This window comes from Xyrauchen texanus, chromosome 27 (assembly GCF_025860055.1).
Source record: "Xyrauchen texanus isolate HMW12.3.18 chromosome 27, RBS_HiC_50CHRs, whole genome shotgun sequence".
NCBI lineage: Eukaryota > Metazoa > Chordata > Actinopteri > Cypriniformes > Catostomidae > Xyrauchen > Xyrauchen texanus.
This window is the reverse complement of record NC_068302.1, coordinates 2,469,122-2,484,806: the sequence shown is the minus strand read 5'-3', so window position 1 is coordinate 2,484,806 and position 15,685 is coordinate 2,469,122. Positions and strand designations below refer to the sequence as shown.

Here is a 15,685-nt window from a genome sequence, read left to right as displayed (position 1 = left end):
GGCGCATTATCCTGCTGAAAGTGGCCACTGCTATTAGGGAATACCATTGCCAGGAAGGGGTGTACCTGGGCTGCAACAATGTTTATGTAGGTGGTATGTGTCAAACTGACGTCCACATGAATGGCTGGACCAAGGGTTTCCGAGTAGAAAATTGCCCAGAGCATCACACTCTCTCCACCGTCTTGTCGTCTTCCCCAGGTAAACGGTGCACATGTACATGGACATCCACAATGTAAAAGATAATGGGACTCATCAAACCAGACAACCTTTTTCCACTGCTCCAAGGTCCAATTCCGATGCTGGTGTGCCCATTGTAGGCACTTTCGATGATGTACAGGGGTCATCATGGGCACTCTGAACGATCTGCGTCTACGCAGCCCAATACGCAGCAGTTGTACTGTGTGTTGTGACACATTCCTCCTGTAACCATCATTAAATAATTTTCTGTGACTTTTGTCACAGTAGACTTTTCGGTTCGAACCAACAGGATTCCCCTCGCCCATCGATGAGCCTTGGGCGGCCAACATTCTGCCACTGGTTTGTGGTTTTTCCCTCCTCGGACCACTGTTGGTAGGTACTCTCCACTGCTGACCGGAAGCACCCCACAAGCCTTGCTGTTTACGAGATGCTCCTGCATTATGCACTATGAGAACTGATTGTTCGCTAATCTACCCAGACCTTGACAGGTGGCCATGTTAGGAGATTAAATAGACACAAACCACAAATAGTTGTTCCCTGGGCAATTTAAAAGAGCATGATAATAAAAATATATACTAAGCGTTGGTCAATATCGAGGCGTAATAAAACGTCATAATAAAATGTCATCCATAGCAACGAGGACAACTCTGCCTTTCTCTTATCTTAATATTTCCTTAGTAAAACTTGCTTGTAGCAGTTTTGTGAGTAGGTTTTAAGCAAAAACTCCTAGCAAGGAACTCTTTGGAGAAGTCCTAGTGGTAAGATAAAAATCTTTGTGAATACGGGCCCAGATTGACGCAACTGCCAAAGACGTCCACCTATGTATGCATGCGCTTGATGGACACCTTTGACTGTTGCACTATTTTTTGTGTAGCCTGTACAGGAACAATGCATTTTATATATAATAGTAATTAATAAATATTAAAGTAAATTCAACCTTTAAAAAGCATCTCCAGACACCAGCAATGGTGAATGCGATCAGTCTGAACAGCATCATCAGTTCTTCGCACACATTCTAAATTCGAATGTGCATTTTTATTTTACCATCATTTATATTTGGTATTTAGCAAATGCCTTTTATTTATAGATACAATTTTTATTCTTGTCCCTGACCCAGTCTTTCAATATTAAACTATGAAAATACATTATAAAAAAACATATTACATGTTTAAAAAAAAAAGGAAAGAAAATGTTTTTTTCAATAGTTAGTGTACTTGTTAACCAAGTGGACAAAAGTGTCAGAGAAGAGCATGCTTGACATCAAATAAATCAAATCAAGTGAAATGTCACTTGTGAGCAGGATATTTTCATTGGGCGTCATTTACAGTATAATCAATTTGCCAAATTATGTAGAAAGTGTAAAATGTTAACTATTAATTTAGCATTAGCACAAACGAGTCGGTCATTAAACACAATACAGAATTTGAGATGTGCTGAATTGACAGTGTGGTGGGAATGTTCATGACTTTTAGAAAACATGTAAACACTGCTGAACATTGTTAGTAGTCGAATTTAAAAAAATACGTTTTGATGAGACTTTACTTCCACAATAATAAAAGTGTCAAAGTTGAAGAAACACCCATTTATGGTATTTTACACCTGAATTAATTTGCTTTGTAAGTCATAAATACCAGCATATCAACACTTATCATGTGCATCTGTCAATCACAAGTAGCTGTATATGATGGGGGCTTTCTATGACAAAAATGGCTCTGCTCTTGGAATGCACACAAACTCACCATCTCCAGGTATGATGCGCAGCGTGACAGTGTTGCCTGCCTCTTTGATCAGGTTGACGATGTCAGAGTGAGATTTGTTGGTGATGGAACAGCTGTTGACGGCCAGGATCCGATCACCAACCTTCAGCTTTCCACAACGGTCTGCGGGACTGCCCTCGATGATGCGCCCTATTTTATGAGGCATGGCCACACACGAGTTTCCAACTGAGCGGTCACAGTGTGTGTGTGTGTGTGTGCATCAGATATGAGTGGAAGGATAGATGGTAATGAGACAGGTTTGGGAGACAAAGAGAGAGAAAAGGAAAAATAAGCTCCAATTTATAGAATCAACAGAATGAGAGAGTCAGATTGTGACCATATCATTATGCAGAAAAAAAGCTTAAAAGGGAACAGAGGAATTAATTTACAGTGACAGCCAGCCAAACATTCAATCAAATCAAATCAGAACATATCAGATCAGATCAATTGATAGTGATGTAACAGCTGATTGAAGATTCATATAAAGTCACATCATTTATCACGAACAGTTCACTCTTTACAGTACTTCATTTCATAGAGTATATTGAGTGTATAGAGTGTGAATGCCATTCAGATGCTGGTTAATGATCAGAAAGGTTAGTGGTGCAGCTGAGAGTGTTGACATCACTTCCTGTAATATCCATATTATGAATATTGCTACCATCCTAGCAATTCAAGCTTGAGTACCACCTTCATGTTTTGCGAGTTTCAGTCAGCAGAGGGCAGTAAGTTAGTTTAAATTGTGTTCCTTATCAAGAATGTCATGACTTTTCAAATAAGAATTTAAAACGCTGTGTTTAGACGCTTTGCTTTACTTGTCTGCCACAATAATGTCATGTATTTTAATGATCTGAACTATTATATTTATTTGTATATTTTCTTACTCATTTTTAACTAATGTCCATAATTATTTGAGTGTATTATGCTAAAACAACAAAATAGCCCACCATCAAGAAACATGAAAACCAAAGGATGCAAAACACTGGGGGTAATTCAAGAATGAGTTGTTTTTTGCATGTGCTGAAAACAGTTACTGAGATTAAGTGAATAGTATTCGGCTGGTCATGTGATTCTAACATGGCAGCCCTCATGAGGAGACCCTCTCCATGTAGAATAAAACAGCTTTTATAAGATTACTGACATGACTGGAGTCTTCTAGATATACGTTTTAAAATTACAATTCATGTCTTTAGGAGTGCAGCTTTAATGGCTCAGACATTTGAAGCTCTATCGCCACCTTGAGTAATGAGGTTTGTTACTGCCACAGTAATGCAAGAATGCACAATAAGTATGTCCAGTAGGACCTTTTCAAGAACAAGAACTTTTCTCAATTCTACACTATTCACACACAAACAAATATCTTACCAAACGTAGTTCCAGCATCAGGCCGCGACACGGACGACACAATGACGAACCCGAAACCTTCATTCTCGCTGCGTTGGATCTCGACATCATAGGGCTGTAGAGTAGTTGTTGCCATGGCAACCACAGTGCTCCCGCTGCCGCCACCGCCTCCACTGCCAATCCCACTGGTGCTGCCCGACCCAGAGCTGACGGTGTTGAGCGAGTTCTGGCTGCCCTGCGGCGTCCGTTTCTCCTCTGTGAGCGAAGGCGCCTGTGTGCTGCTGTGATGAGATGATGCAGGAGATGGGGGGACGTCAACTTCCCCCTTATATGCTACACAAACACAGGGAGAAAAAGAAGAGTTCTATACATTTACAACTGATGAAATAAGAACATTATGATATAAATAACGTGTCTTCAGCTTGTGCTAAAATGTGTCTGTTGGGAATTGAGAGTGTTATGATGAATAATGTAGCCGACCTGATTAAACATCTTTCAAGTTCTTTCAAGTATAACATCTTAAATATTTGAGGTTCTCTGTTTTATGAAAATCAGAATTGTAGTTTTGTGACTTTCACTCCATGTCTTTAATCATCTATATTCTAGTGTACTTTGTGCAGATATACACATTTACAATGTACAGTCTCCTGGATCTAAATGGACCGGCAATACTGATGCGTGTACAGATTTGTGCCAATAAAATGCTCTCTAGACTGAGGACTGTCTGTCCTGTGCCTGACATCTTATATATGTATTTTATTGGTAACACTTTACAATGAGGTTCTATTAGTTCATATTAGTAAATGCTTTAGGTATCATGAACTAATAATGCACAGTAATTATTTACAACATTTATTAATCTTGGTTAATGTTGATGAATAAAAATACAATTGTTCATGGTTAATTCATATTAGTTCAAAATTCTTTAACTAAATGTACAATAATACCACTTTTATTTTTTCAAATTAGTATAACAGAAATTAACAAATTACACCCTTATTTTAATGTAATGTAACATTTTATGCCATGTCAGCAGGGGGTAGTCATTTATGAACATTTAAATCTAACTAAAACTAAATCGAAATTGTAAATCCAAATACTGAAATAAAAATAGAAAGTAGAGAATTAGTCAAAATCATAATAACCCTAAAGTATACGTGTGTGTGTGTGTGTGTGTGTTTACCTCCATAACTAGTCTTGCGTCGCACAGAGAGGTTGACGTGGCCCTGTTTAGCTGCCTGCTGCATGAGTTGAACCACCAGTTGATGAGACTTGCCCACCACAGCTGTGCCATCAACACAAATGAGCTCATCTCCAGACCGCAGACGCCCGTCCTCATCCGCCGCCCCGTACTTCACTATGTGCCCGATGTAGATCTGCAAAACCATATCGGACATTTTGAGGATGAAGAGGATAAAAGGAAAGATGAGGAGAGTATGACAGGAGAACAGTTTCTGAATATCAGCATACAGAGCAGGACAGTTTCCGGAAGTTGATTGACTGGAGCTTTGTTAGAATGTGACATAACAGTACTGCACCATGCCCACTAACTCAGTTTCAATCTACTTTGATTCACCTGCTTATATTTGGAGTTATTCACTTCACTTTTGTCCTGTAGTTTACAAACCAAACAACATTAATATGGAGAATGAGTCATTTTTTTTAATAATTCTTCATGATGGGACATTTAAAAACATAAACCACTTTATTCCAATCTGTTCCAAAACCTAGTGGCCTAGGCAGCATTTTAAGCCATCAAAGACATACTCGCAAATAATTAAAACGGACTATGTTACCCTTAAATGTGTGTGCAGTGTTTTTTTTTATGCTGATCAGAGCATCAAGGTTAGCTTAGCAACATGCTATCATAAAACTCAATTTAAATCAGTTGTGAGTCGAGTCTCTTGTATGGTTCAGGTGAGGAACACTATTTGTGTGAGTTTACAATGTAAAACTCCATGATGGCTAGAATGCTGCCTATAAAGACAGCAAACAGCAAGGCAGCTCAATAGGTTTTGGAATAGAGTGATTGAGACCGTAGCAAAACCCCAGCCCAGTGCATCCTTAACAAATGTTTCAAAGCTTTTTATTTACGTGACGATTCACAGCACTACAACGCAAGGTTCTGCTGTAATATTTAATGTTGGTGTGTGTGTGTGTGCGCGCGCGTGTGTGTGTGTGTGTGTGTGTGCGTGTGTGATCTGACTCACTGGTTCTCCAGGTTCATTTCCTCCCAGGATTCTAAAGCCGAAGCCAGTGTCTTTCCTCCACAAGAAAATGTCCTGCTCTTGAGAATCCGTCACTGCAAATAAAATCTATATATTAGCTGCCAACAATTAGGAGTGTGATCAAAATACTATATCACAGTATGAGTAATTTTTGTGTGATTAATTATATAAAAAACTATGCGTTACAAAAAATAACAATTAATCATGTCACCTAATCCATATGTATTTTAAATGCGTAAATATGTATTGTCCTACCATCGGAGCAATTCAAGCTTAAAGTACATGTAACTTTGTGTTTTTATGAGCCACATCAGCAGGGGGCAGTCAGCACGCCTCAACAAACCTCACAAGCACCTCAGACGCAGAATAAGAGCCGCTCAAACAACAGAACCTAGGGATCTCCAAATGCGATTTTCAGAGTTTCAACTACATAGCGTCTTAAAAACGAATTGAGAATAGTTATTATATTTGATATATTTCATAATTAAATTATGATGTATGATCTATATTGATTTATCTTTATTTGGGGGCCTTTCTCAGCAGATATTGATACCTGTGTTATTTTATGCATTGCACTGCTGCCACACGATTGGCTGATTAGATAATCGTATGATTAGATGTACAGGTGTTCCTAATAATGTGGTCGGTGTGTGTATATTTGCAACAGTACAAGGCTATTGAAAATCTCTGCAGATGTGATATGTATTGCTATTCCTGTTTAATTTATAGTAGTACTAACACTACTGTACTAATTCTAATAGTACTGAATAGTAGTATATGTGCAAATTGAAAATAACCAGAAAACTCTTCCTGGGCCAATCACGTTTCATGCTGACTCAGACAGACTAACTCTCGGCCAATCAGTAAGCCTGAACCGTGTGTGGCTCCCAGACAGGGAACGACATAATGTTCACCACAGGCGCTTAGCATGCAGTGTTTAACTAACATGCTTGTGTCAGGAAGCCATACACGGATTGTTTGAAAGGTCTGGCTGGACTGTTTACTCCGTGTGGAGCGATTAACAGGCCTGACTGAGAATTGGCACTAAGAACAAGAGGAGTCATGGTGCAATCTGCCACCGAACACGCCTGTGTGCACATGCACAACCAATAACAAGCACATAAATACCATGGCTGGGAATCTTTTTTTTTATTTTTATTGATGACTTGGAGCAAATAATAAAGAAAAACAGCCAATAAGAAAACAAGTTCATATTCATTTTTAAACAACACAATACTTATGTTTTAACTTTGAGAAGATTTGAGAAATCAATATTTGTTGGAATAACCCTGATTTTCATTCACAGCTTTCATGCGTCTTGGCATGCTCTCTACCAGTCTTTTATATTGCTGTTGGGCGACTTTATGCCACTCCTGGTGCAAAAACTCAAGTAGCTCGGCTTTGTTTGATGAAGTTGAAGCAGTTGAAACTTTGAAATTTGCATCTTGATATCCCCACATTCTGTTGTGCTTCATCCAGCAGTCAAGAACACATGCTGTGAGATTATGTTTCTGCGCTGCTTCTTGTGAGGTTTGTTGAGACACGCTGACTGCCCCCTGCTGACACGGCTCATAAAAACACAAGTTAAATGTACTTCAAGCTTGAAAAATCCTGTATTTTTATTGTGGAATTTACGTAAAGGTGGCATGATCACTTGTTTTGTTTTTGTTTTTTTATATACTGTAATTAATCACACTAAATTTACATGTTAAATTGACAGCCTTATATGCAACAGTTTAGTGGTGCACATCTTTGGCAAGTTGCAAAATTCTGTTCCGATTCCACATAAAACTAAAACATGTCTGCTCTCACCTGCCAATAAAAATAGGCAGAAAAATCATGAAACTTAATTATTAATTAATTTATTTTTTTTGTGCTAAATTCTGATTATGAATTTCAATGAATCAATCCAAAATAATTTAAGAAAGAATCACAATCACCCACCACACTTTAGGGTGAAACGTTATTGGCAGAATCTTTATAGCACATGTCAAACTACAGCTCACTTTTCATACTAATGACTCACAATAAATATAAAGAAGATAGTGGGTGCAGGTGAAGGTAACATCTGAAGGTCACTAATAATGCAGTATGCTTAAAGTACAGTTAGTTCAGTCAGGACACACAGAAATACTCAAACCAGCCCGTCTGACACCAACAATCATCCATGAGATTATCTAATCAGCCAATCATGTGGCTGCAGTGCAGTGCATAAAATCATTCAGATGTGGGTCAGGTGCTTCAGTTGATGTTCACATGAACCATCAGAATGGGGAAACATTTTGATCTCAGTGATTTGGACCATGGCATGATTGTTGGTGTCAGATGGGCTGGTTTGAGTATTTCTGGGATTTTCAGACACAACAGTCTCTAGAATTTACTCAGAATGGTGCCAAAAACAAAAAATATCCAGTGAGCGTCAGTGATGAGAGAGGTCAACAGAGAATGGCCAGACTGGTTCGAACTGACAAAGTCTACTGTAACTCAGATAACCGCTCAATTTGTGTAAAATATCATCTCAAAATGCTATGAGATGCGGGTAGCATTTTCTAGTGTTTACATATCAAAGATTTGGCAAATGCAGCCCCAAAAAACTCAACCCGTGGTGTAAAAACTGTGAACCTAGCAACACTGTCTGGTTTGTGTACAGTGCTCTGCACATGCATCAAGCGCAAAGAACGTGCCAATGAGACTGCAGATGTCAAGATCTATAGTAAAACAAGGAGTTGCATTTTGTTCTGTTTCTCACCCGAAAACATGGATTAAACCACTGGAGTCATATGCATTACCCTTGTGCTGCATTTATGTCCTTTTTGAAGCTTGAAAGTTTTGGGCCCCATTGACTTACATTATATGAAAAAACAAACAAACAGTTAAGAACAGGTTCTTCAAATATAATTGTTTGTGTTCCACAGAGGAAAGTCATCAGTGTATGGAATAACATAAGCGTGACACCCAAATGGTGACAGATTTGTTTTTATTTTTAGGTGCACTATTAACTAAGAGACTATCTGTAAAAAGCCATGTGAGAGAGGAGCATGTTAACTCGTTACTCCTCAAAAGATGCATGCTAAAAAAAGCAGTGTTGTGAAAATAATATGAGAATAAGAGCCTGCTCTGTTACGTCTGGCTGCCAGCTTAACTGATAAAGTTCAGAGCTGTGAGAATAAAGGTGGGGTACTCACTGCGGCTCTCATACATGCTCCTGGACTGAGCCCAGATCTTGAAGGGGTCTGGTTTCTTCTGGAGTGTTCCATTTGCCACCGCAGGGTCAAAGGGGGGCAGGACGGGCAGAGGCTGGTTGGGGGGTGGCGGTACAGGCAGGGGAGCCACCAGAGAGTTGCTGGGCATGATGGGAACACGACGAGCGGGAGAGTCTGTGTGTGTGCTCCGATGACTGCACACACTGTGCTGAGAGCTGCTCTGACTGTCCTTCCTCTCCAACTGCTGAGAGACGCAAACATGACGAATGTTTACTTCAAACTATTCTTGAAGGAACGGTTTCAACCAAAAATTTTAATTCTGCCATCATTTACTTCCATCACTGCATGGGAATATGCTGTGAAACATCTACTTTTGTGTTTCACGAAAGAAAGTAGGTGATATGGGTTTGGACTGACATGAAGGTGAGCAAATTCAGTTATCCATTTTTAACTTTACAGCAGTAAGCACCATGGAACAACTGGAAAGGTAAATTATGGATGTGGGCTGGAGAGATACAGTCATATTTCTGCCACTTAATAACATGTCAATCACATGACTGTGTCAACCTAGAAATGGAATGACATGTGACAAAGAGAAAGAGTAAAAAGGAGATGAATAAATGAAGGAATATGGAATGTGCAGGATGGGGCAGGCAGGGAGAAATGAACAAATAAAGAGTTCAGAACTAAATAGACAATTCAGGGAGGAAGAGAATGAACCCAAGGTCAAGTGTGGGACTGAAATGCACACAATGCTATGTGGTTGCTAGGATATTCTGGCTGATTGATAGGACGGTGCTATGTGTCATTGAGTTATGAGTGGTTATAGCACATTAATAGGTGGTTGCTAGGGTGTTCCGGGTGATTTCTGGGGCGTTGCTATGTGCCTATGAGTTCTAAGTGGGTTTAGCACATTGCTATGGGGTTGCTAAGGTTTTCAAGGAGATTGCTAGGGCATTCTGCGTGGTTGCTAGGGCATTGCTATGTGGTTGCTAGGGTGCTCTGGGTAATTTATGGGGCATTGCTATTAGGCTATGAGTTCTAAGTGGTTTTAGCTCATTGTTCTGTGGTTGCTAGGGTGTTCTGGGAGGTTGTTAAGGTATAGTGGGTGGTTGCTACTGCATTGCTATCTGGGTGATTTATGGAGCATTTCTATGTGGCTATGAATTCTGAGGGGTTTTAGCACATTGCTATTGGGTTGCTAGGGCATTTCTATGTGGGTGCTAGGATATTTTGGGTGATTTCTGGGGTGTTGCTATGTGGTTGTGAGTTTTGAGCATTTTTAGTACATTGATATGTGTTTGCTTAGATGTTCTGTGTGCTTGCTAGGGAATTGCTATGCAGTTGTCATGTTGTTCTGGGTTATTTCTGGGGCATTGCTATGTGGTTGCTAGGGTATTATGAGTGGTTGCTAGGGCATTGCTATGTGGTTGCAAGTGTTCTGGGTGATTTATGGTGTGTTGCTATGTGGTTATGAATTCTAAGCATTTTAGCATTTTGCTATGTGGTTCGTAGGGTATTCTGGGTGATTGCTAGGCCATTGCAATGCAGTTGCCATGTTATTCTGGGTAATTTCTGGGGCATTGCTATGTGGCTTTGAGCTTTGAGTGATTTTAACCCATTACTCAAGTCAAGTGGTCAAGTGGTTTTTTATTGTCGTTTCAACCATATACAGTTAGTACAGTACACAGCAAAACGAGACAACATTCCTCCAGGACCATGGTGCTACATAAAAACAACAAAGGACCAACATAGGACCACATGAGACTACACAACGAAATAAAATACCTATATAAACTACCTATATATACCTATATAAAGTGCACGTGCAAACATGTGCAAAAAGTACAGGACAGTACAACAAATTACTGACAATGAACAGGACAATAGACAGTGCAGCGCCGACCAGTACTCAGTAGTGCAAAAAGATGACAGTTTCTAAAAATGTAAACATAACATACTATGAGATAATGTTCTATGCACATAGCAGTTATTGAGGTAGCAGACAGTTATAAAGTGACAGTTATTAAAGTGCAACTCAGGACACGTGTGTGTCAAACCAGTCTCTGAGTATTGAGAAGTCTGATGGCTTGGGGAAGAAGCTGTTACACAGTCTGGCCGTGAGGGCCCGAAAGCTTCGGTACCTCTTGCCAGACCGGAAGGAGGGTAAAGAGTTTGTGTGAGGGGTGTGTGGGGTCAGTCCACAATGCTGGTTGCTTTATGGATACAGTGTTTTTTGTAAATGTCTTTGATGGAGGGAAGAGAGACCCCAATGATCTTCTCAGCTGTCCTCACTATCCTCTGCAGGGCTTTGCGGTCCGAAGCGGTGCAAGTCCCAAACCAGGCAGTGATGCAGCTGCTCAGGATGCTCTCAATAGTCCCTCTATAGAATGTAGTGAGGATGGGGGTTGGGAGATGTGCTTTCCTCAGCCTTCGAAGAAAGTAGAGGCAGCTGCTGGGCTTTCTTGGTGATTGAGCTGGTGTTGAGGGACCAGGTGAGGTTCTCCGCCAGGTGAACACCAAGAAATTTGGTGCTCTTGACGATCTCCACAGAGGAGCCGTCGATGTTCAGCGGAGTGTGTTCACCTTGTGCTCTCCTAAAGTCAACAACCATCTCTTTTGTTTTGTCGACATTCAGGGACAGGTTGTTGGCTCTACACCAGTTCAGTCAGCCGCTGCACCTCCTCTCTGTATGCTGACTAGTTGTTCTTGCTGATGAGACCCACCACGGTCGTGTCATCGGCGAACTTGATGATGTGATTCAAGCTGTGCATTGCTGCACAGTCGTGAGTCAGCAGAGTGAACAGCAGTGGACTGAGCACACAGCCCTGGGGGCCCCAGTGCTCAGTGTGGTGGTGGTGGAGATGCTGTTCCCGATCCGGACTGACTGAGGTCTCCCAGTCAGGAAGTCCAGGATCCAGTTGCAGAGGGAGGTGTCCAGGCCCAGCAGGTTCAGCTTTCCAATCAGGTGCTGGGGAATGATTGTGTTGAATGCTGAGCTGAAATCTATGAACAGCATTCGAACGTATGAGTCCTTATTGTCTAGGTGGGTGAGGGCCAGATGGAGGGTTGTGGTGATGGCATTGTCCGTTGAGCGGTTTGAGCGATACGCAAACTGCAGTGGGTCTAGTGAGGGGGCAGCTGGGTCTTAATCTGCCTCATGACGAGCCTCTCGAAGCACTTCATGATGATGGGTGTAAGTCGCGACGGGACGGTAGTCGTTGAGGCAGGACACTGAAGACTTCTTTGGCATGGGGATGATGGTGGTGGCCTTGAAGCACGTTGGAACAACGGCGCTGCTCAGAGAGATGTTGAAGATGTCGGTAAGAACATCTGCTAGCTGGTCTGCACATCCTCTGAGCACTCTGCCAGGAATGTTGTCTGGTCCAGCAGCCTTCCGTGGGTTGACTCTACGTAGAGTTTTCCTCACATCTGCCGTGGTAAGACGGAGCACCTGGTCCTTGGGAGGAGGGGTGGACTTCCTCGCCATCACGTCGTTCTGCACTTCAAACCGAGCGTAGAAGTCGTTCAGCACATCTGGAAGGGAGGCATCTTTGTCACAGGCAACTGATGTTGTCCTGTAGTTGGTGATGGCCTGGATGCCCTGCCACATGCGCCGCGTGTCACCGCTGTCCTGGAAGTGACTGTGGATTCTCTGGGCGTGTGCGCGCTTTGCCTCTCTGATTGCCCGTGACAGTTTGGCCCTCGCTGTTCTTAGGGCTGCCTTATCGCCTGCTCTGAAGGCGGAGTCTCGGGACCTCAGCAGCGTGCGCACCTCCGCAGTCATCCACGGCTATGTGGTTTCTAAGGTGTTCTAGGAGGATACTAGTGTATTCTGGGTGGTTGCTAGTTCTGGGTAAAATCTGAGTGTTTTATCTTGTTGCCATGCGGCTGTTATGGTGTTCTGGGGTATTTAGGGTGCATTTCTGTGTTCTGAGCGGTTTTAGCACATTGCTATGTAGTTTCTATGGCATTATGGGAGGTTGCTAGGGTATTCTAAGTGGTCGCTAGTGTGTTTTGTGTTATTTGTGTGGTGCTGTTATGTGGCTATGAGTTCTGAGTGTTTTTAGCACCTTGCAATGCAGTTGTTAGGGTGTTCTAGGTGATTTCTGGGGTGTTGCTATGTAGCTACAGTATTTGTCAATGCACTTTTGCATATTGCTTTATGGTTTCCAGGGTGTTCTGGGTGGTTGCAAGGGCATTGCTATGTGCTCATATATTCTGAATGTTTTTTTAGTTTGCTGCTGTGTGGTTGCTTGGGTGTTCTGAGTGACATCTGGGGCTTTGCTATGTGGCTATGAGTTCTGATGGGTTTTAGCACATCGTTTTGTGGTTGCTATGTGGTTGCTAGGATATTCTGGGTGATATCTGGGAATTTGCTATGTGGCTATGAGTTTTGATTGGTTTTAGCATATTGCTATGTGGTTGCTTGGGTGGTCTGGGTGGTTGCCAGGGCATTACTATGCAATTGTCATGTTCTGGGTTCATTCTGGGGCATTGCTATATGGCTATGAAGTCTAAGTGGTTTTAGTACATTGCTGTGTGGTTGCTATAGTGTTATGAGAGACTGCTAGGGTATTATGCGTGGTTGCTACGGCATTGCTAAGCAGTTGCTAGGGTATTTTGTGTGGTTGCTCGGGCATTGCTATGCAGTTGCTAGTGTGGTTTGGGTGATTTAGGGGGTGTTGCTATGTGGTTATGAGTTCTGAGCAGTTTTAATACATTTCTATGTGGTTCCTAGGGTGTTCTAGGTGGTTGCTAGGGAATTCTAGGTGATTTCTGGGGCTTTGCTTTGTGACTACAGTATTTGTTCTGTGCACTTTTGGCACATTGCTTTATGGTTTCCAGGGTGTTCTGGGTGGTTGCTAGGGTGTTGCTGTGTGGTCATGAGTTCTGAGTGTTTTTAGCATGTTGCTATGCGGTTGCTAGGATGTTCTGGGTGATTTGCTATGTAGCTATACATTTTGAATATTTTTTTTAGCAGGTTACTGTGAAGTTACTAGGGTGGTTGCTTATTCGCTCAAGTCAAAAGAGCTTATCCCCAAGTCTCTATGATATTCTGGTCTCTATATATGATTTTGGTCCCTCCTTCAATGCAAGTCTATTTATGTAAGTTTTATCATCAGCCAGATGAAAATTAATGAAGTCTGAGTGGTTTCAGCACATTGCTGTGCGGTTGCTAGGGTGTTCTAGGAGTTTGCTAGGGTATTATGAGTGGTTTCTAGGGTGTTTCTATGTAGCTACAGTATTTGTTCTGTGCACTTTTGGCACATTGCTTTATGGTTTCCAGGGTGTTCTGGGTGGTTGCAAGGGCATTAATATGTGCTCCTGAGTTCTCAGTGTTTTTAGCATGTTGCTATGCAGTTGCTAGGATGTTCTGGGTGATTTGCTATGTAGCTATACATTTTGAATGTTTTTTAGCACGTTACTGTTAGGTTACTAGGGTGGTTGCTTATTCGCTCAAGACAAAATAGCTCATCCCCAAGTCTCTATGACTTTCTGGTCTCTATAAATGATTTTGGTCACTCCTTCAATGCAAGTCTATTTATGTAAGTTGTATAATCAGCCAGATTAAATTATCTTATCACTTAGAAAAGCACTACACCTCCTGTGCATATTGTGAATTATTAAGAGATTTATGGTCTCAGCTGGAAATGTGATGATTTAAAATTGATTTTCATTTTCCTTAGTAAAAGAGTAATATAGCATTAGGCCACTTCCAAACTAAACATGTATGAATTAAATCTAGCATGGACATTTTTATTTATTCATTGTTATGAAACCCCCTTAATTTTTCATTCTTTATCGACCTCTGTCTAATTCACAACATCAGTGGTCGACCAGTATGAGTTGTTTAAAGCCAATGCAAAACAGATATGTATAGATAATTGTGGATGTTCTAATGGATATATATGATGCAATTTTAAGGTGCAGTACGCGATTTCAGCTGTTCTAAGACTAAGTCATTGAAAAAGCAATGCCCCTCTTCCAAAAATCCTGCACTTGTCCAAAGATACCAAATGAGCTTTATTGAGACCGACATTGAGAAGAAACTTTTGTCAAAAACAACAGCAGCAAAATAGAGCCCTCAACTGACAACTGTTATGAACAAAATGGCATAAAAATAGCATTATGCCTCAATAATTTGCTGAAACTAAAATACAATTAGAATTCGCAAAATGATTGACAGGTTGAATGCATTGTCCACGGCCAGCGGACATATTTTCGTTTGCTGTTTACAGAATCTAGATCTGTCACAGCCACCGGTGTGATATCTCATGACAATTTAAATATCGACCAATAAATTGGGCTGGCCGATATATCAGTACATCACTAAACATCAGTGAGCTAATTAGGGAAGTCAAAGGAAAAGTGTGAGTTAAATAGATGCTGACAAACAAGTTCAAGAGTAAAATCACAAGACTGATATTCTAAGAGATGAAATGAGAGGAAATAAAGGAGCGATTGTTAAATGAGAAGACAGACAGACATTAGTGAAGTTAGTCTTACCAGCACTTTAGGGCTTCTCTTGGGCTGCAGGACTCCTGTGAAACAGCGACAGAGAGACAAAGAGATCATCACAATCATATTACACACAAACACACAGCCTTTACATCACACACAGATGAGCGCAACTTCAGCTTCCCTCCTTCATCACTCGCTAGATGCAGGTGCAGTCCTGTTGCTTGTGTGTGTGTGCGTGTGTGTGTGTCTGGTCTGGAGTGGATGTGTGATCAGCTGCTGCCTGAGGATGCTGCTCCACCCACTCGCCTGTGTGCGCGCATGTGTGTGTGTGAACGTTTCTGTTTGCCCCGCCCTTTCTGTTACATGCACCACATTCACATGCACGCACATACTCAAACACTCGAAAGTGTTATTTTTAATATCCCACCTGCTCTGCCCCTCTACACACGCATATGAGCTCATTAATAATGCAATGAAACTCAAACATAAT

At 41.4% G+C, this 15,685-nt stretch overlaps 1 protein-coding gene across 5 annotated transcripts in view; it reads right to left on the bottom strand.

Moving 5' to 3' along the window:
- Nucleotides 1-15,685, bottom strand: part of LOC127620704 (membrane-associated guanylate kinase, WW and PDZ domain-containing protein 1-like) — a 137,082-nt gene that overhangs the window by 21,023 nt on the left and 100,374 nt on the right. For 3 of the 5 annotated variants that reach the window (XM_052093893.1, XM_052093894.1, XM_052093896.1), the window contains exons 13-18: nt 15,241-15,275; nt 8,713-8,974; nt 5,510-5,601; nt 4,483-4,675; nt 3,321-3,632; nt 1,938-2,141 (exon numbers count right to left, since the gene is read on the bottom strand). In XM_052093893.1, coding sequence (XP_051949853.1) covers nt 1,938-2,141; nt 3,321-3,632; nt 4,483-4,675; nt 5,510-5,601; nt 8,713-8,974; nt 15,241-15,275 — 1,098 coding nt within the window. The remainder of the gene's footprint in view (nt 1-1,937; nt 2,142-3,320; nt 3,633-4,482; nt 4,676-5,509; nt 5,602-8,712; nt 8,975-15,240; nt 15,276-15,685) is intronic. The other 2 variants (XM_052093895.1, XM_052093897.1) reach the window with 1 other exon arrangement.